Source organism: Sycon ciliatum, chromosome 2 (assembly GCF_964019385.1).
Source record: "Sycon ciliatum chromosome 2, ocSycCili1.1, whole genome shotgun sequence".
NCBI classification, from domain to species: domain Eukaryota; kingdom Metazoa; phylum Porifera; class Calcarea; order Leucosolenida; family Sycettidae; genus Sycon; species Sycon ciliatum.
This window is the reverse complement of record NC_088644.1, coordinates 46,837,734-46,859,403: the sequence shown is the minus strand read 5'-3', so window position 1 is coordinate 46,859,403 and position 21,670 is coordinate 46,837,734. Positions and strand designations below refer to the sequence as shown.

Genomic DNA, 21,670 nt, shown 5'->3' with positions numbered 1-21,670 from the left:
AGTACATGTATGAGTACATGCAGAAAATAGTCAATTTCAGCGTTTCTGCTCCAAACAGCAACTAGCTTCGACTAGAAACAAAGAGTACACCAAAGGATCAAACAACAACCATTTTCTGCAGTTTTTTTTGCAGATGGCTTCCTTGTGCTTGGCCCAGCACGCCAAAAATCACACCTCGGAGGAGTACAAAAATTACAACTCTCAGATGTCCTCGATTGCTGGCCATGTGTAGATTTGTGTTCTCTTAAAAAATCTAGCTGAGCCGTAACTAGGGAGAGTTTGAAAGAAAGGTAGTCGATGTCCAGATGACCAGAGTGGTAACTGGGCACCGTCAAGAGCTGAAACCCTAATCCTTGGATGAAAAGTGTTACTTGCATGAGATACCCAGACGGCAGCGCACAGTAAACGGAGCAACAACTTCTTCCTGCATGTTCAGAACTGCATTACAGTGGCTAATGTAAAATCATGTATCCCTCTATAACTTTTAAATGTTCTGAAGTTTTAGTAAGCGCAGAACGAAGATGATATAGCCTTTAGATTACTATTTGAAGCCATGAGGCATTCGTCCATTGCGGATAATTCTCAAAAACAATGACAGATTCTGTTCGAAAAGCATTGACATTTCCAGAACCTTCAAACCTTATGGCACGCACTTCCTTTATTTCTGCTCCATTTCTTCATCAATATAACAAAAGGGGGGGGGGGGGTGTCAACATAACGAAACATTAATTAAACGAATCGTAAAGAAGACCGAGGATTTGTGTACCTTTTCTAACACCATGATCCGCCAAAGACTATGAATCCCTGGGGAAGTCCCAGTTTAGGTATACTGTCATATTCAGTTCTCACGCAATTTGTAACAATTCAAGCCAGTATATTGTTCATTCTTCGGCGGCCAATTATTTGTCTGCATTGTCAAACAATGCATAGTTAGAAATTGTGTTTTCTTAGCTTTGCAACAAACCTCTTGCTTGACAACAGAAGACAAATGACGGAGACTATATTAACAGTGGTGTATGTGAACTGTGTCTCTGCAGTGTCAAACAATGTATCGTTAGAAAGTTTGTTTTCTTAGCTTTACTACAAACCTCTTGCTTGACAATAGAAGAACAAAAGGGCTGTAACAATTATACCGATAACTCGCATATCGATCGTTAAGAGTGCAATCGATAATCGCTAGTGTTAAAAACGAGTGCTAACGATTTTTTATACATGCATGTCAGTGATAACATTCTAGGCCTTGCACTCCATCCGATAGTGAATACGAGTACAATCATATACTTTCAAGCGCGGTAAAATTGATTTGTGGCTTTGAAAGAGATCGGGAGAGAAGACTTTGTCTTTTTGGTTCATTTCTGGGAGAGGTCGAAGATAAGAGCAGTTCCCACATGGTTATGACAGGATTTAGATGTCAACAGTGCGGTGCCACACATCTCTAACGCAGCAAAAGTATTATGGAATTTCAACCTAAACTGGTGCTCAAGGTACACGAGTAGAGCCAACAAGAATCGATAAAACCAATATATAGATCGTGATATTGGTTGATGGTAAGGAGTTATTGAATGATCGTTTCAGCCCTAAAGAAAAATGACGGAGAACAGTGGTGTATGTGAACTGTGCAACCCAACCCAGTTGCAAGCAAATCATGTTGCGGTTGGGAGCCTAGGTTATTTCTGAAAACAAGGTCATGATTCGGCCTTTTAGATTAGAACTACAACATCCTAGACTCGGTGGTTTGTGCACTACCCGGAACATAGCAAGAGCAACATTGTCTTTGTGCTTTGTCGTTTGTAGATTTTTGAACGATAATCAGATCCAGACTCTAAGTGACGGTGTGTTCTCTGGTCTACCAAACCTCCGAGAACTGTAAGTATTCTCAACTGCACCACTGAACGCAGGGAATAGTAATTATAACTGTGTGTATATAGAGTACTGCTGGAAACGTGATGAACAAACCTCTAATATCTTTGAGTAATATTATCTGCTGCACTGGATTGAAGGGAACAGTTGTAGATGCTTTGTGTAAAGCACTTGTCGCGTATCGTTTAAATAGAAAGAAAGACGTTTCATGGCTCAATTTTGTTGTGGTCCTTTGGTATATATATATATTTTTTTTCGCTCTCCTTTTCCCCCAGTTGGACTGTTTTGGTTTCACATCCAGTTTGTGCATGCACCATGGAACGGTTACGTCATTGTCATGCGTTTTGTTTTGTTTTGTTTGCGTGCATGCTCATGTGCGGGCATGATTTTTGTCTTTTTCTTCAGTTTCCAGTTTCCCTTGTTGTGTGCGGTCTTCTTTGTTTGTCCGTTGCCCACCTCCGTCTGGTCGAATAATTAAATTATGTAAAACTTAAGTTCAGTTTTGTTCCTGTGTATGGCAGGTCGGATAGGCAGGGAGGCTTGGCGCCTGACGCCTGGCAATATGTGCGGGAGCACAAAAGTGCTTTATCATTCTAGTGACCCCTCAACATCTCACAGCTCGTCTTCTTCATCCCAAATCCCATTGCTACATCACTGCTCTTGTCTATCATTATTTACGCATTACAACCGGCTTGGACAATTGACTCGCCATGATGCTCCTCTCAGTCACAACCTCTATAATTCTACATAGATTCATAGTTCCTTCTGCACATTAGTAGGGGTAATCGGATTCTGCTCGGAAATGACCAGATTGTGCTCTAGCGGATGGTCGCAGGATGCTCGAGAAAACAGCTAATTATGCTTTCACGTGCTTCACCAAAAAGACCAAAAACAAAACAGATGACGATAATGAAAAAAGGACTCAGAAGAAAAAAAAGGATTCAGACCAAAAATATCTTAAATAAAACAAATTATTCCAAATCGACAAGAAGCGCTATGTACATGTATGGTCCTTCAATAGCAGGTGTGTATCTAACAGCCTCATTGGGAATCTGCCCCCTTTTCGGATAACCCACATTATGGTATCATATACGTGTGAAGAAAGAGGCGAACTATTCTACTTCATGAAGCTACTGGTGTCAAATGATTTTGACATGTCGAGGCCAAGGACTTGGCGATCCCACACGAAGTGGGTGGTTTTAGCTGAAATCCAGCGCTGTGTCCACACCACATTGGCAGTGTCACGGCCAGGCCTGAAACCAGACAAAGTCAGTGTTACCAAGTGCCCTCTACCCCCATGCGTATTGCCCAGTGCCATTTTGCAGAATTTTTCAGAGTTTTCCGTACTCGTTTTTCATTCCCCAAGAAGCTAAGGACCTTTCTTCCCTCCGCCTTTTTAAGAGCCTTGTCGCACCTTGACTTTGATTTTGTGTTTCTCATTTTGTTGCAATCACTGCTTATCCATGCCAGTTCCTTTTTTCTTCTCCTCCCCTTCTCCCTTCCTTGCCGTGGTTGGCTAACACCCTCTCTCTTTGTATTGCCGGGTGTTCTCACTGTGCTATGAGATGCTGTAATAAATAAATAAATAAATAAAATAAATGTCAACATTTTGACTGATTTAGTTCACCTGTGAAGCCTATGTTCGAATTCAGTACAATTGTCAACTTCACCAGGTCATAACTTTGGTCTACTTCGCTTGATTTTCACAATCTAGGGCTCCTTGGAAAGCTCTAAGCAGGGTCAACGCCGGGACACCAAGCTCCATTATGAAGCCTCAACAAATCAGGCGCGGTAACACAGCAAAGTCGTCTCCAAGCCCAATATGCAAGAAAATCGTCCCAACAACTCCATTCCACTCTCTTTCTTCACGGAACGCTCAACTTTTTCGAGCCGATTGAAAAATATCTTCAGCCAGCTTCATCATTATAAAGTGCTCAGTTGCTCAAAGAGCACGCAAAATAGGGATTTCTCCCCAAAATGGCGAAGAGTTCAACCAAATTTTTGATTTTGCCAAGGTAAGAATGCCTGAATACGGCGCACAATATCTCATTAGTCTGACATCGCTTCAGCCATTGTTGTATTGGACAGTTTGGAGTTTTTGCTACCACGTAGAATCTTCGATTGTTGAATTTGCGCAAGAAACGATGGAGTTACGATGGTTTTAGTAATCGCTCATATACATGATCGTTTGCGGGATATTCGATTGAAATCCGTACTAAGGACAAAACTTCGTTTTCCGCAAAAATACGGACAAATACGGGCGGTTAGCAACACTGCGAAGTGAATCGAACATAATGCGACATACGTGGTGCAATCACTGAACACTTCTGTACCAGGATACAGTCGTGCCTTCAACTTGTTAATGATAGGCTTACAATGTGGTGGAACCACCACATAGTCAATCCTGTTGTAGATATTCCTAGTACGAATCGTACTGCTGTCTTTAACCTTTCCAGTCCATGTTGTTCGGTAGCACATTGAATAGCGGAATACTATGTTGGCTAGCAACAACTGATGCGAGTTTTTGCCCAGTCCACAAGCGCCCGGTCGTTCTCATTGCGAATCCGCTTGCTGTAATTTCCGAAAGACGAGGTGACAGCGCTGCCTACTTTGCTGTTGAAGTTCCCCACTCCGTTGACAAGCGTTCGTTTGTCCCATTCCATACAGAAGGTAGTGCGTCGTAGAACTGGTCTATAAGCTCAAGCTCTTCCTTTGGCTTTGGGTTCGTGGGTCCATGCGCCCTGACAAACTGAACTGGCAGTGATGAGTTCTTGGATAGTGGGAACGATAGGTCAACACAGCCCACCAGATCATAAAGTTTTTATTTAATTTTAGAAGTGCACAGTTCAAATATTTTTGAAACAGCGAAGCCAATTCGCCATGGCTGTCGTCTGTCAGGCCAAAGCTCGCTAGCCCGTGAGTTTTACTAATACTTCTGACGAACGGATCCTTTGTTCTGAGCTCCTGAAGTCCACAGAAGTCGAACCGATACGTTTGCAAATCACGAGGGAGTTGCCGATGTTTTGAGTTCAAAAAATGTGCATGAACATTGAACGTCGCTATACGAGCGTTTTCAAAGCCATACGGGAAGGCCCGGCACGCGGAAACAAAGCACAGGTAGGCTGGCAGGCTGTGACAAAAAGGTTGGGAGATAATAAAGATTGAGAATTTACGCTATACGTGTGGAAAAAATAAAATTCGGTTGAACAAGTCAACAACAGGGTGAAGGTGAAGAAATAACTAAAACGTAATGAATACATCAATGAGAAGAAGCATTCCTGACACTTTCACGAGGATTAACGCCAAACAACTGAAGCGACAAAACATCTTCCTTCTGGACACACAGTTCAGGGGACAACTTGCGAATATTATACCGCTTCCAAAACAGACAAATGTTATATAGATCTCCCACGGGCCAAATCCGAGAAAACATCATCTCTGTACAACTCACGACAACTATCACTAACCGACAGATGACTCTTGATCGCCGATTGCTGACTGTTGGAATTTCTCGTTTTGTCACCTCGGATGTCGCAGCTCTTGACACGTCCTTTCCACTGGGCAGTCGCCTTGTTGTCACTTCCGATGCCTCAGGTCCTGACTCGTCCCTTCCATCACATCGCCCGCCCACTCGTCCAGTGTGTGACTCTTCCGTTGTCTTCAACACTGGCTTTCGTGGTTGTCTTCCACGCTTCCTCCCACCTGCGACCGTTGTCACTTCCAGTATCGTCGCCTGTTCGTCTCCTCCAGTACGGATGCTCACCTGGCTGCGAGTGATTCGTCGACTGGGTGTCCCTGGCATTGTCTTCTTCCCTGTATCTACCCATGATGAGAAGGGAACGAAAACTTTCGGTTACGAAATTGGCTTACCTTACTTTGTGGATTGCGTCGATGCTGTCACCTTTACTTCGAAATTGGATACGCCTCCAATTTTTTTCCTCAGATAAAAAAAATCGAGTAATAGAGTGGGAGAGAGAAAGTTTGCTGAGCAGTCAGCCCAACACCAGGGAATTATTGTCAGTGTTTGTGCGAGTATGGCATGATGTGTGACTAGTATAGTGTAGTGGATGCAAGAGTACGCGGTGTCAGAGTGTAAGTATCTGGTGCCGTCTGTGTGAGAGTGACTGTCAAGTGAATGCTGTACATGCGCAGTGCTAGTTTGGTCTGGGGATGAGAGTGTGATTAGTTCGTGGTCTGGTAGTCTTGGTCTTGGTCATGTGTTTTGTACCTATTGGTTCCTGATTGGTCGTCAAGATTTGCATGCAGGCGAATTCTCCCAGTTTTCCTGGCAAAAACCAAAACCGCAAACCATCATGGTGCAAACGCTGGAAAAAAGGCACAGTGATGCACATAGCGATGGCAGTCGAAACAAGAGCAGCTAAACCGGCCAGGGGGTGTCGGTTTCAGAACTGCTCATGCGCGCAAAAACAGAAAAATATGAAAAAATAGAAATGCAAGAGGTACACAAAAGGAAGTATATAGGGCTGTTTTTTGTTGTAACTCAGAGTTTCATGGCAAAAACCAATCATCAGACAACATAAGGAGATTAGAAAAACGCAGGTATATGAAGGCAAGCAGAGGAGATAGAATAATTCAGTGCAGACAATATGATAATCATTCAACACCTCCCAAAGGCAGTACGCTCTGACGTGCCAGAATCAACATCTCAGGTGCTGGGTGAAACATGAACACGCACACTCATCCACACACACACACACACACTAATCCACACACAGCCTCTCGTTCTCACACACTCCACACTCCCGCATTATCACACCTAAACACACGCGCACGCACACACACACACACACACGCACCAAACACACACATGCACCACACACACACACATACACACAGCCTCTCGTTCTCACACACACCCAACAAACACGCACCACACACGCATGCACCACATACACATACCTACACACAGCCTCTCATTCTCACACTCTCCACACTACCGCATTATCGCACCTAAAAACACACACACACACACGCGCGCGCGCGCGCCAAATACACACGCACCACACACACGCATACACGGACACACACACACACATACACACATACACACACACGCCAAACCCATAGCACGTCATACACGTTATGTCACTTCATAACCCAACAAAAACTTGCGCTGGTGGCGGCACTTTGATACCAACTCGCTCCTTTTGTTAAGTGAGATGGCATTTGGAGTGGTGAGGATGTGAAACTTCTCCGTGAGGCACAGGCTGCATCGTTTGCTGATGTTGCTGTAGGATGGGGCGCGATCTTTTATTTTCCAGCTGATGTCAAAGTTGCGCTGGGCGTTCTGAAGGTCCCAAATATGCTTTGAGAGCTCCGTCGATGTAGAGTATTTCTCATGCCGGAATGTTGTGGAGTGGTTGTTGTAGCGCGATTTAAAGGTGTTGGCCGTCAGTCCGGTGTATGTCTTGGTCTGGGGGGATGACACATGTGCCTGGTATATGACGTCAGTCGACTGGCATTCCCCCTTGAGCGGGCAGGATGGCTTGACCCGGCAGTTACAAGGCTCAACGGGCGGCCTTGGCTGAAGCTTCGCAGCGTTGTGACCTTTGATGATGGAGGCTACGTTTCTCATGCAGCTGTAGCTGATTTTTATCTTGTTTTTGTTGAAGATCTTATTCAGTGCCGAACCCTTTGGAAAATGCTTTTTGATGAGGCCCAGGAACCTTGCACGAACGTTGGTTCTGACCGTTGTGCTAAAGGGCGGGTTAAACCAAATCACATCTCTGCTACGCCGCTTCCTTCTTTTCCTTTGTTCCGGTTCGTCACTGTATGCCATGGTTCTTGGATGTCCGCTTGCTGCCAGGGCATCCTCATATACGGGCTTGGCATCATTGAAGACGTCTTCATTACAAGATATCCGTTGAAGACGCTTGTTAACGCCAATCGGGATCTGCTTCAATACTTGTGGCGGGTGGCAGGAGCTGACATCAACATATACTGGGGTGCTATTTGGTTTTCTGTACGGCTGAAAGGTACCGGTGTTGAGGTTCATTGATATGTCGAGGTAATCGACGATCTTTCTGTTAGCGCCTATTGTAATCTTCAGGCCGTGTGTTTGGAACACCTGGATTATCTCCTTACGCAAGCGGTCAGCTCCATGGCCGGTGGCATCCTTGACTATGGCCAGACCATCGTCTCGGTGCAACCCGACATATTCCTCGCCTAGAAGTGGGCGGAGCTTGCTGAGCATGAAGGCTCCTACAAGCTCACAGGCCTCAGCTCCATCGTATGAGCCCATAGTTACGTCGAAAGATCCATCCTTCTCCTTCTTTACCCACGCTTGTCCTTTGTGGAACTACAGCGACTTACGGCAGTGCAATATGATGTCTGTTTCTTTTTCAGATATTGTGGCAAACGTCTTCGCGTAGTCGAGAGCTTGCAGCAGGAGGTCTTCCGTAATAGACGGGTAGAAGTCCACAATGTCGAACACGATGAATGTGAATCTTGATTTGTTCTCGATCGCCTTGAACCAATTGATCACTTCTGAGGTGTTCTTCCACAAATTCTTGCAGACATCGTTGCGCATGGGGCCGATGATACCGTCGATTATGTCCTTGCTGACCGCGCCCACCTCTGACTTCGCTGGGTTTATCAGCCTGCATGGCAGGCTCTCTGCAAAGCCATCTTTATGGTCCTTTAAAGTTACAAACGCTTGCGCCTTGGCGAGACACTCCATTCGGTCTTCCAGTTGGAGGTCGACGGCAATCGCTTTTGCTTCAGCGTTGATGTCCGCGTATGTATTGTCGGGAGCGAGCTTGTATTTTTTCGTTATGTTTTCGCGCATCAGCTTTTCGTACTGGGGGACTGGCACACGGTACAAGTTTCGAGTCTTGTCTACTGGTACAATTATCTCGGCGCCGTCCTTGATCAGCTTGATGTCCTTCCTCATTTTGTCCTGGAGCTGGTTCGAGGCACGTCGGAAAGAAATGGTTTCTACCATGTGGTACATGTCGTCCTCAAATGCTCTTAACTCTTCTATCTGGGGTGGGCAGTTCGTGCTTTTGAAGCCGTACGTCTTCTTGCTGGTCTTCAGAACGCCCAGCGCAACTTTGACATCAGCTGGAAAATAAAAGATCGCGCCCCATCCTACAGCAACATCAGCAAACGATGCAGCCTGTGCCTCACGGAGAAGTTTCACATCCTCACCACTCCAAATGCCATCTCACTTAACAAAAGGAGCGAGTTGGTATCAAAGTGCCGCAACCAGCGCAAGTTTTTGTTGGGTTATGAAGTGACATAACGTGTATGACGTGCTATGGGTTTGGCGTGTGTGTATGTGTGTATGTGTGTGTGTCTGTGTGTGTGTGTGTGTGTGGTGCATGTGTATTTGGCGCGCGCGCGTGTGTGTGTGTGTGTGTTTAGGTGCGATAATGCGGTAGTGTGGAGAGTGTGAGAACGAGAGGCTGTGTGTAGGTATGTGTATGTGGTGCATGCGTGTGTGGTGCGTGTTTGTTTGGTGTGTGTGTGTGTGTGTGAGAACGAGAGGCTGTGTGTATGTGTGTGTGTGTGGTGCATGTGTGTGTTTGGTGCGTGTGTGTGTGTGTGTGTGTGTGCGTGCGCGTGTGTTTAGGTGTGATAATGCGGGAGTGTGGAGTGTGTGAGAACGAGAGGCTGTGTGTGGATTAGTGTGTGTGTGTGTGTGTATGTGTGTGGATGAGTGTGCGTGTTCATGTTTCACCCTGCACCTGAGATGTTGATTCTGGCACGTCAGAGCGTACTGCCTCTGGGAGGTGTTGAATGATTATCATATTGTCTGCACTGAACTATTCTATCTCCTCTGCTTGCCTTCATATACCTGCGTTTTTCTAATCTCCTTATGTTGTCTGATGATTGGTTTTTGCCATGAAACTCTGAGTTACAACAAAAAACAGCCCTATATACTTCCTTTTGTGTACCTCTTGCGTACTACGCTCTGCCCATTCCGGGCATTTGAGTACTATTGCAGGTTAAGGCGCACACCCTCTGTGAAAAAATAGAAATAAATAATTGAGTAGGAGCACTACAGACTAGGTATTTCCTAAATCGGCCCGTTTTTTCGCCTGATCGGCTTTTCGATCCCGTAAGGGGGCAGCCTACCCATAAATTTCATATGGCATTCAATTGACCGTAAATTTGGTGTTTCTCAATGGATTTGAGTGAAATTTTGACCACACACTCCTGCATCTATGCTGGCCCTCCGGACATGATTTACAAGTTCTTGCGCCTCACTGACAGGCTTTCCAGGCCAGAAAAATTCAAATTTCCGGCAAAGTGCCACGGTGTGTGAGCCACCCAGGAGCAAAACAAATACATTTACAATTTTTTCACATTTTCGTGCCCATTCTGTCCGTGCGCGGGACCCAAACCTAAAACAATTCCAGAAGCAGCCATGGGTGGTGGGGTAGGGCCCCTCAACGTGGCCCTGCAATCTGTCACAACGGAACGAGTGGGCGTTCTCTCACAGACTCCCACAGACTCATCTCAATTTTTGATTTTTTTAGGTTTAGCACGTGCTACGAGGTCGTACCTTTGATGGTGGGGAGAATGTTGCAAACCACCAGTTCCCAAGTTGGAAAGGCCTTCGCGCTTATGGCATTGTATTCGTTGCAATGTTGTATTTCGACTCCGCCATACCGCTGATGTTTGGTGCATGGCATACGCTATATGCGCTGTGTGCAGGTTACAGTATACGCTGTCATGTCATGTTTTATATGTGTATGTTTTTCATACACATGTACGCTGTTTTGCATGCTATAAATATCTGGTGTTATTAGTGTTCATTGTAAATTATTCGATGAAGTGAAATATACTGTGCAAGAGAAAAGAGTTGTCCTCGTGCCGTGTGGTCGTTCGATCCTGACAATTAAGAGAATCTCAGAGGGTTCATAACAACCATATTTTCGTGGATGCAAATCAAGTTTCAGTACACGGCGAGTGTGGCCCACGCCTCTACCTTTCGGCAAACACGCACAACGGATTAGTGAAACGACTCCTCTGACCGCTGCTTGCCTGTCAGCAACGTCTTTTACACTTTGTCTGGCGTCTTTCCGAGCGAGGCAAGCAACTCTCGCTTTTCTTCCTCGTAGTTACTGCAGCAAATACAGATCCTCTCCACTGTGCTACCCGCTAGCGCGATACGCAATCGAAGCAGCCATTCGCTTTCTTCGAACTCATTCTTGGAATAGGTGGCCTCTAACAGTCCAAAAGAACGCTCCAGTGAATGCGCTTCAACATATAAGGGGATTTTCATCAACGGTTTACACCCACCGCTGTGACTGGGAGCTTCCGCTGTACCTCAAATCGCACTCTCACTGGCGGCTTCACCATCACCCTCATATGCCTTGGCGAAGCGCTCGTTGATCTCTTTGAGATTTTTGTCAAACTCGGTGCTGAGCGCCTCCTCTTGCCGTCTGGCACTGCGCTCCTCACGCTCCTCGCACTGTCGGAGCCACTGCTCTACATGTTCCTCCAACTTCTCGCCTTCCAATCCTAACCGAATTACATAGGCGATGAAGATGGCCTCCAAATTACCTAGTGCCTCTGCCATGCGCGCTTCTATCCTGACCTGGTCCCAAAATGTTGTGAACCCTTCTGATTCTCTAAAAGTCAGGAACGAACGAGCACACGGCACGAGGACAACTATTTTCTCTTTTACAGTAATTATAATAAACTAATACTAAGATCACCAGCTATTTATAGCATGCAAATGACAGCGTATATCAGGAAAGCATACGCATATAAAACATAACATAACAGTGTCTACAGTAAAAACCGCACACAGCGCATATAGCGTATGCCATGCAGCAAACCTCAGCGATACGGCAGAGTCGAGATACAACATTGCAAAGAATACAGTGCCATAGACGCGAAGGCCTTTCTCACTTGAGAACTGGTGGTTTGTAAAACTCCTTCTGCGACCTCATCATTTGTTGTTAACGGAGAACATGAAGTTTTTACTCACTTTATTGTCCTAACAGCAAAGTCGATACATGAAAGGTCAACGATGGGAAAGAAGAAGGACTGGCATCATCATTAAACTTTGAGAAGAATAATCCCACCGATTATGTAGAGCGGATTGACAATGTAATTCGAAATGGCATAGATAAACAGACAGTTTCCTTCGTAACTGATCAATATTGTCCTTGAAAGGTGTGCTAAACATACTTTCGCTGTTGAAAAGGAATGTTGACATAATGTGGCAAGTGTCAACCTTTTGGTCGTACGATCCTTTGATAATGTCAAGTAGCATGGAACAGAACCATAGACGAGATTCATGCAGTAGTTAAAGACACTCTGTGTGACATTCAATATGGCCGGCGTGGAACCATGACATCCGGCAATAGTCCTAATGTTGCGAAATTCCGTTCGACTATCATTAACGCACGTTGTTGTATTTGGTTCTTGTGTCGTAGAGTCCAGTGTCTGATGTCATAATATATGTAGAGTTCAGTGTCTGATGTCATAATATTATAATTATGTAGAGTCCAGTGTCTGATGTCATAATATATGTAGAGTCCAGTGTCTGATGTCATAATATATGTAGAGTCCAGTGTCTGATGTCATAATTATATGTAGAGTCCAGTGTCTGATGTCATAATATATGTAGAGTCCAGTGTCTGATGTCATATATGTGAAGTCCAGTGTCTGATGTCATAATTATGTTCTCGCTCCACATATACTGGCATACACTGAGACATAGACAGCAATAGCGACAACACGCAAAGTTAAGGGTAGTTGGCCACAGCCAGATGTGAACCGGAGAACGAGTGAGGTATTGAAGCAAGGACTGAGAGCAGAGTGTCTCAGATAGAATAGGCGTGCCAGTGGATAGCAGAAATAGGCCATGATCCAGAACTACTTGGGACCGTCAGATTAATTTTCCTGGACCGAGCCAGCCGGGAAAAAGCCCTCGCGCCGACGGACGCAGTTGTGAGGGAAAAAACGGGTGTATATCCCCAATGGCGATTAGGCATCGTGTAGGCATGGCAAGCACATCACAGCAAACAGTGAAAAAAATGATAATATGCACAGAAATGAAGGGTATGTTGGCAGGGACACTGGTGAGACTCAAAACTGACTGAAGAAGTCAGAAAAGGAAGCGACAATAAAGAACACACCAGATGCCATATTTGCAACTGAAAATATTTCGCGAGAAATCATTTCTCGCCTATCTCGCTGCGCTCGGCCGGCAAGAAATACAATGTCTAATAGTAATAATATATGAATTGTTTGGCATACGAGAATCCGTACGCAAACCTATGACTGTTAGCATGGCTCAGTGGAAGGTTGACCGTTGGAACGGCACCAACAACTTGAGATCGGCGGCCATTCAGCATGGGATTTTCCAGGGGGACTCCATATCCCACTGCTGTTCGTCATCTGCCTCATACGACTACCGTTCAGCTCTAAACGGCCACAACATCATCACAGCCATCAACACCTGGGCTGTGGCTTTGATATGGTATAGTGCTGGTATCTTGGCATGGACGCAGGACGCAGATCACGGCTGGTCTCAAGAAGATCACAGAGAGCCTGATGATCGCGACACAATACCAGGCCTTGGAAACTAACCTGCTCAAGACCCAAATCTTCCATCAGGGCGGAAGTCGCCTGTCTCGAATGTGTGGGAAGGCAGGCGAGTCGGTTGTCCGTATCCTATGCGAGTGTTCAAAGCTCGCTGGACGGGATTACTTGGAGCGTCATAATCGGCTGGCCTCTGCGTGAACATGGGATACCTTCTGAATACGAGTACTACAAGCACCACTGTGATTGGTCCAAGAGCATCATGCACCCGCAGGTAACGTGCCTGAAGCTAGAGATACTTCATCTCTCCGCAGGACCAGACGATCAAGATTCTGTGGGATTTCACCATCTGGTGCGATCGCTTCATTGAGCAACGAAGGCTTGATATTGTTCAGATTGATTTGAGACAAACTCCCAGTAAAGTCACATTTTTGTCTGATACAGAATGTTCCTGAGCCCTCCATGGATTCACCTCGAATGTCCTGTCCTTTCTTCTTCAAAACATTACGGTGCCCACTTGCACTTCGAACTGTGCACGGCACTTTCAAGACCTGACCAGCCTAGCCGGCAAGATCTGCACTGACAGGCGTGGGTGCCGACTGATCGAACTGGAATGCGGAGTCGAACCGTGCTGTACGCAGACCTGCAGTCTATGCCGTTGAACGTTCTTTTTTGGCGGGAAAACCTATTTTTGTCTGGTTTCCCGCCATTCAGGGATTTGGAGAGAAATCAAGAGATTCTGCATGTGCTGTCAAGGTTTAGAGATTTCGGTGGTTGGCCAGTATGGATCTGTATTCGCTTTATTAGTGCTTGTTCTTTGTGGTTTCTTTGTGTCTTTCCTGTTGTCATTTCGTTTGACCTTTGTTTTCAATTCTCCTCCTGCGCCGTCATCATTTTGTTGCTATAATAATAAGAATTGAGACTCAATCAAGAGTTTTCGTTGCTGAGTGGCGGGGACCAGGGGGAGAACAACACTATTTCCATCTCACTAAGTTCCTATCCAAAGAGCTAAGGGACGTCCGACTACAGCCGACAATCACAGGTGATACGCAAAAAAGAACAGCATGAGGAACATGCGCATTAAGAAAGCATGTCTGAGAATACCAAAGTATGTGTGCAAGTGGATCTCTCCGATCTCGCTCACAATTTGCAGGTAGGTTCCCTTTGGGGTGTGGATCGATTGTGCAAAGCCCTTGAAAAAGTTTCTGAAGGGAACCTTGAAATTTGCATACGCCTCAAAAATGGCCGAAATATCACATTATGTATGGGTCTAGAAACGAGTAATTTTTTGTGCGACTGTTGATGCAAAAATGACTGAAGTCCTGAGCGCAGTTTTTGAATTTTACTACAAGAGGCACGGTGAAATCACGTGCCTTGTGACGCAAGAATGACAAGTCGCGTGGATCACGGCTCGCGAGATTTCAGAGTCACCTTCGTAAAGTGCGCTTGTTACTCGCCTTGAACGCCCGTGGGTCTGGAAGTGATCACACTAGTGACTTGTGTTGTTTAAAGGGGAAGTTAAGGCGCCATTTTGTTCTTATAAAAGCACGGATGACCGCGATTGGCCCATATGTTGTAGTCTTTTGGACGCTGAGTCGACTGGTTTTGGTCCGAAAAGGCTGCGATGCAGCGTTCCTCCTTTATTCCCAATCGAACATGGTTGAACAAGCGGTCACGTGCTCCTGGGTGACCAAATCACCTGGTCACCACGCCAGCAGGCGACAACTTTCACACCAAGGTTCAACTCAAGTTCAACTCGAGTGACAGGACTGCGCCCAAAAAAAGGTCAAACAGGCTAGTAAGTTGTACCCTGCAGGCACGGTGACCAGCTGACTGGTGTACGCAGGAGCACGTGACCGCTTGTTCAACCATGTTCGATTGGGAATAAAGGAGATACCCTGCATCGCAGCCTTTTCGGACCAAAACCAGTCGACTCAGCGTCCAAAAGACTACAACATATGGGCCAATCGCGGTCATCCGTGCTTTTATAAGAACTAAATGGCGCTTTTAGTGACAAATCTTCATACAAATCCCCATCTAGTAGGGCGCAGTCACCCAGTTTCGGTGGAAATGCGCGAGTTCGATTGGGATTCAAGTAGGAAGGGAGCGTCTTAGCTTTCTCGGACCAAGACCATTCGACTCAGCACCCCGAAGACTACAACTGGTGAAATTTTAATTTTTGCCTTAACTTCCCCTTTAATACTGCGCTCAAGAACACGCTGACCGTGTTGTAGGCCTACGAACCGGGACTTTCCCTGACCATGTAGGTCGAAGACCGGTAAAATGATGATGAAATCACATTCTTTATGACGTAAGAAATCTGTCATGCAGTTCACGCGACAAGTGCCGCTGAAGTGCGTGCAGCCAGTGCTGCTCGCGTGCCAGTCAACACAAAGCGACCGAGCTAGCAGCTTTCGTCGAGCATCAACATGAAAACAAGGGACTTTTACCATTGGACTATGTTCGGATTGCAGGAGGTAAGTGTGAAAGATGAATAACTCTCCATGCTGTATGGGGGGCATATTTCAACGGCTTGCTGCCATTGCAACATTCCTAGGACAGTTTGTGGGGGTTCTCAGCAGATCAAGCAGGAAATGCAGCTCATCTTACCTCTGCCATCATGGTCTGTTCCGAGTAGCGTTCCAGACACGTTCGCGACCAATGCTTCACAGAGCACGCGATCTCACCGTGCGTCTTGCAATAAAATTCAAAAACTGCGCTCAGGACTTAAGTCACTTTTGCATCAACAGTCGCACAAAAAATTATTGGTGGCGCAAGGAGAAGCTTGTCGTTTGGACTGACAAGTGATCACCGCTGCTTTTCCTTGTCAGAGTCAACAATACACTTTGTTCTGCGGCCTTGGGAGTAGTGTTGGAGTAGAAATTGCCGAGGAGACGTCGCGGAGGGGCGAGCTTTCCTGCGCTGGTAAGACTTTGGCCGTATTTCAGCATGGTCGAGTGGAAAAATTCAAAAAAGTTTATTTCAAGAAAACCCCAAAAGGAAGGTGGGGAACATGTCCTCAGCGCTAGAAGAGGTGTTCTACTATCTGCCAGTGTATAGTTCTGGCCAATTGAGGACGTAGCTGGCTGTTTTGCCAGCGCTTGTAAATTGGCTATTATCAAGACGATCATTTGTGGCGTCAGGGGGTGATGAACCTCGTCTTCTGGGATCCTGGGCCGTGGCGTGGCTAAGCGGTACTGCTCCAGAAACTCTTCTAAGGTGAGGTACTGTTGGCTTGATGGAGTTTTGTTCATAGCTTGTTCGTATACGCTGTGGCGTGACTCGTTTCTAGACCCATAAATAATGTGATATTTCGGCCATTTTTGAGGGGTATGCAAATTCCAAGGTTCCCTTCAGAAACCTTTTCAAGGGCTTTCCACAATCGATCTACACCCCAAAGAGAACCTACCTGCAAATTTTGAGCGAAATCGGAGAGATCCACTTGCCCACATACTTTGGTATTCTCAGACATGCTCTCTTCAAAAGATGCTACACAGAGAGGTTGCATCTGTGGTCAGCGGTCCAGCTTCATCTGCTCAGCCTATCACTACGTGAGTACCTCAGGGAAGTATCCTCAGGCCGACTCTATTTCCTATCTATGTCAGCGACATCGACCAATGGCTTACCCCCGGAACGCGCCTTAGCTCCTTTGTTGATGACACCACGCTAACGTTATACAGCCTGTTGCAACCAGGAACTGCTGCTCCCCAAAATGCCTCCTTACAATATGCCCTTCATGGCCTTCAAGAGTGGGGTGAGCGGTGGCGGGTGACATTTGAGCCATCCTAGTCACAGCAGCTACTGTGCACACGATCCTTGGCCCCAGCCACTCCAGGCATCTCATTTGGTGGTGTCGACATTGCCCAGGCATCAACACTGAAGCTGTTGAGTATATTGTTCGACTCAAAGCTCTCGTTTCGCCAGCACATCAGCAGCATGGCGGTGAGAGCAAGTCAACGTCTTGGGCTTTGCGCCGAGCCGCCCGCATACTTGACACCAATGGCTGTCTGAGTGTCTAGGGCGGATTCATGCGCCCTATGCTGGAGTATGCCCCGCTGGTATGGATGTCTGCTGCCCCGACCCATCTGGCCAGGCTCAACCGCATTCAGCGGAAAGCAACGGCCATCCGAGAACCAGATGTGCTCCTCCACAGTCTGGCTGCAGGACGCACTCTCTCTCTGGGCTGTGCTACATGTACAAGCTTCAGTGCATCGGAAGCCCACAACAGCTGACCAACATTGTCCCACCAGCTGCACCCACTGTGGTTCGTCCACGAACCCGACACACACATGCGGTGACCCATCCTCACCAGCTCCTCAGTACCCTACCACCAGCTGCACCGGAGTACATCAGTTTGTGGAATCAACTGCCACCATCCCTGTTCCAGCCACCAATGTCCCTGCAACGGCTGCACGGCTTCAAGGCAGCTGCATGGAAGCACTTGCTACATACTGACTGGCTGTGGGCTACAGAACACCTCTGAAAGCCACTGCTGCACACACATGGGACGAAGTTGCCAGCCACTCTGGTCAAGATTCACCCTGCCGTATCACTCGAGAGCTACCCACACATCTCTCAATCTCCCCTTTTTTCCACTATTATTATTCCCTTCTTGTTTTGTATAGCTATGAATAGGATGAAGGCCGCAGACATCACGCAACTACGTTACTTGTTTGACATGTATTTACTGTGTATTTTATAACAAAAATATTATTGAAAACCCATAATCGATTTTCTTGTTCCTATCATCAGTGGGAAAATACGGAACTAAGGATACAACCAAAGAAACTGAAGTTCAGTAATGTAAATAGAAAGATGTTAGAAATAACAACAAAATACAAGTGCAATAAAACCACTAGAGGAAACGCATTTTTCTGTACTGTGTCGTGCAGTTGTATTCGTAGGTTGAAACTTCGTTTAGTGCCTTCTCGCCTTTGGTTACGTAATCTTGTTACCTTTTTGCATTTCCTCTAGTGGTTTTATGGCACGTGTATCTTCTTTGTATTTCTAACACCTTTCTATTTACAGTACTTAACTTCAGTTTCTTTGGTTGTATCCTTAGTTTCGTATTTTTCCCACTGATGATTTATTATTTATTTATTTATTTATTCAACATCTCCTGGCCCGTCCGAAGACTGCCAATAAACATGAGAGGTCAGGTGATAGCCAACCACGGCAAGCTAAAAGGGAAAAAAAGAAAGATGCTCTCAGAGAGGGAAAGGAGATAGGGAGAGAAAAAGAAAGGGAGGCACATTAATAATACATGGGATCACTTCGGATGAGACAGTGTGGAAAGCTGGACTGTGAATTTCCTGATATCCTGGCATGTCTTAATGCTAGTAGGCAGGTTAGACCAAAGGGGGTATGCTGAGAAGAAAGGGGATTTCAAAAACAGAGAGGAACTAGCTCGGGGCAGTGATAAGGCATTGCGTGTTGGTCTAGTGGTAACAAACCAGTTGTACTTGGCAATATGTTTCGGGACTTGGGCTAGGAAGATTTTTTGCACAAGGATACAAAGATGCTGCTGATGTCGGGCAAGAAGAGGGTGCGTGGAAGCAAGTTTATAAAGACAAAGGGAGGCAAATGTTTGGTCTTTTCTAAACAGAATTTTCAGAAGCAAGCGTTGATGTACCTCCAGTCTGTGGAGTAAAGTCTGAGACAACCCGCACCAAGCTATATCGCAATAGTCAAATATAGGCAAAATGTACGACTTAAAGAACAATTCTCTGCAGTTATCATTCAAGTGTTGGCAGTGGGGTTGTAGCATACCTAAGGACGCACTCGCACGCTTGCACACAGACTGGACTTGTGGAGACCAGGAGAGTTGGCGGTCGAGAATAACGCCCAGGTGCTTGTGCTCGTTAACAACTTTAATTGGTGTACTATTTAGACCAGGAAAATACAGAAGTTGAATGGGGGGCGAGGGAGAGAAGAACATGGCCTCGGTTTTGGCGAGGTTAGGCTTCAGTTTCCAGGTTTCCATCCATGTTACTGTAGCGTTGACCCCGGACTGCATGGAGGCCGTGAGGTTGTCTGCCGAGCTGTCGGAGCACATCAGAGCAGTGTCGTCAGCAAAAAGACTTACATTTGGTACAAGGGCTGGCAAGTCATTAACGTACAGTAGAAATAGGAGCGGCCCAAGTATGGACCCCTGGGGTACCCCAGACACGACTAGTAATGGGTCTGATAGGGAGGTAGATACTATAGGAACAAGAAAATCGATTATGGGTTTTCAATAATATTTTTGTTATAAAATACACAGTAAATACATGTCAAACAAGTAAAGTAGTTGCTTGATGTCTGCAGCCTTCATCCTATTCATAGCTATATTAAAATTATTATCTCCACGTAGATTATTCTTGTTTTGTGTTTTTTTATTTCCTTGTTTTTTGTCTTTAGTCACTTTCTTGTGTTGGCTCATTATAAACTTATGATTAATTTTGATGCATACATGGCACTGTGACGCCGAGACCCATGGTCGGCAGAGTCCATGTATTTCATCAGCACAGCTATTAACTGGCATTGTGGCATTGAGCGCCTACCCAGTCCAATGTACTTTTTTTCTTTCAACATGATTGTAGATTTGTGTTCTCTTAAAAAATCTAGCTGAGCCGTAACTAGGGAGAGTTTGAAAGAAAGGTAGTCGATGTCCAGATGACCAGAGTGGTAACTGGGCACCGTCAAGAGCTGAATCCCTAATCCTTGGATGAAAAGTGTTACTTGCATGCGATACCCAGACGGAAGCGCACAGTAAACGGAGCAACAACTTCTTCCTGCATGTTCATAACTGTATTACAGTGGCTAATGTAAAATCATGTATCCCTCTATAACTTTTAAATGTTCTGAAGTTTTAGGAAGCGCAGAACGAAGATGATATAGCCTTAAGATTACTATTTGAAGCCATGAGGCATTCGTCCATTGCGGATAATCCTCAAAAAACAATGACAGATTCTGTTCGAAAAGCATTGACATTTCCAGAACCTTCAAACCTTATGGCACGCACTTCCTTTATTTCTGCTCCATTTCTTCATAAATATAACAAAGTGGGGGGGGGGGGGGTGTCAACATAACGAAACATTAATTAAACGAATCGTAAAGAAGACCGAGGATTTGTGTACCTTTTCTAACGCCATGATCAGTCAAAGACTATGAATCCCTGGGGAAGTCCCAGTTTAGGTATACTGTCATATTCAGTTCTCACGCAATTTGTAACAATTCAAGCCAGTATATTGTTCATGCTTCGGCGGCCAATTATTTGTCTGCATTGTCAAACAATGCATAGTTAGAAATTGTGTTCTCTTAACTTTTCAACAAACCTCTTGCTTGACAACAGAAGAAAAATGACGGAGACTATATTAACAGTGGTGTATGTGAACTGTGTCTCTGCAGTGTCAAACAATGTATCGTTAGAAAGTTTGTTTTCTTAGCTTTACTACAAACCTCTTGCTTGACAATAGAAGAACAATAGGGCTGTAACAATTATACCGATAACTCGCATATCGATCGTTAAGAGTGCAATCGATAATCGCTAGTGTTAAAAACGAGTGCTAACGATTTTTTATTCATGCATGTCCGTGATAACATTCTAGGCCTTGCACTCCATCCGATAGTGAATACGAGTACAATCATATACTTTCAAGCGCGGTAAAATTGATTTGTGGCTTTGAAAGAGATCGGGAGAGAAGACTTTGTCTTTTTGGTTCATTTCTGGGAGAGGTCGAAGATAAGAGCAGTTGCCAGAGGGTTATGACAGGATTTAGATGTCAACAGTGCGGTGCCACACATCTCTAATGCAGCGAAAGTATTATGGAATTTCAACCTAAACTGGTGCTCAAGGTACACGAGTAGAGCCAACAAGAATCGATAAAAACAATATAATTATAGATCGTGATATTGGTAGATTGTAAGGAGTTATTGAATGATCGTTTCAGCCCTAAAGAAAAATGACGGAGAACAGTGGTGTATGTGAACTGTGCAACCCAACCCAGTTGCAAGCAAATCATGTTGCGGTTAGGAGCCTAGGTTATTTCTGAAAATAAGGTCATGATTCGGCCTTTTAGATTAGAACTACAACATCCTAGACTCGGTGGTTTGTGCACTACCCGGAACATAGCAAGAACAACATTGTCTTTGTGCTTTGTCGTTTGTAGATTTTTGTACACTAATCAGATCCAGAATTTAAGTGACGGTGTGTTCTCTGGTCTAACAAACCTCACAGCACTGTAAGTATTCTCAACTGCACCACTGAACGCAGAGAATAGTAATTATACCTGTGTGTATATAG

General features: G+C 45.4%; 1 protein-coding gene across 1 annotated transcript in view; it reads left to right on the top strand.

The window, feature by feature from the left end:
- LOC135810647 (leucine-rich repeat-containing protein 15-like) overlaps positions 1-21,670 on the top strand; it is an 80,238-nt gene that overhangs the window by 33,501 nt on the left and 25,067 nt on the right. Inside the window, exons 4-5 of the mRNA XM_065324138.1 lie at positions 1,795-1,866; positions 21,537-21,608. Coding sequence (XP_065180210.1) covers positions 1,795-1,866; positions 21,537-21,608 — 144 coding nt within the window. The remainder of the gene's footprint in view (positions 1-1,794; positions 1,867-21,536; positions 21,609-21,670) is intronic.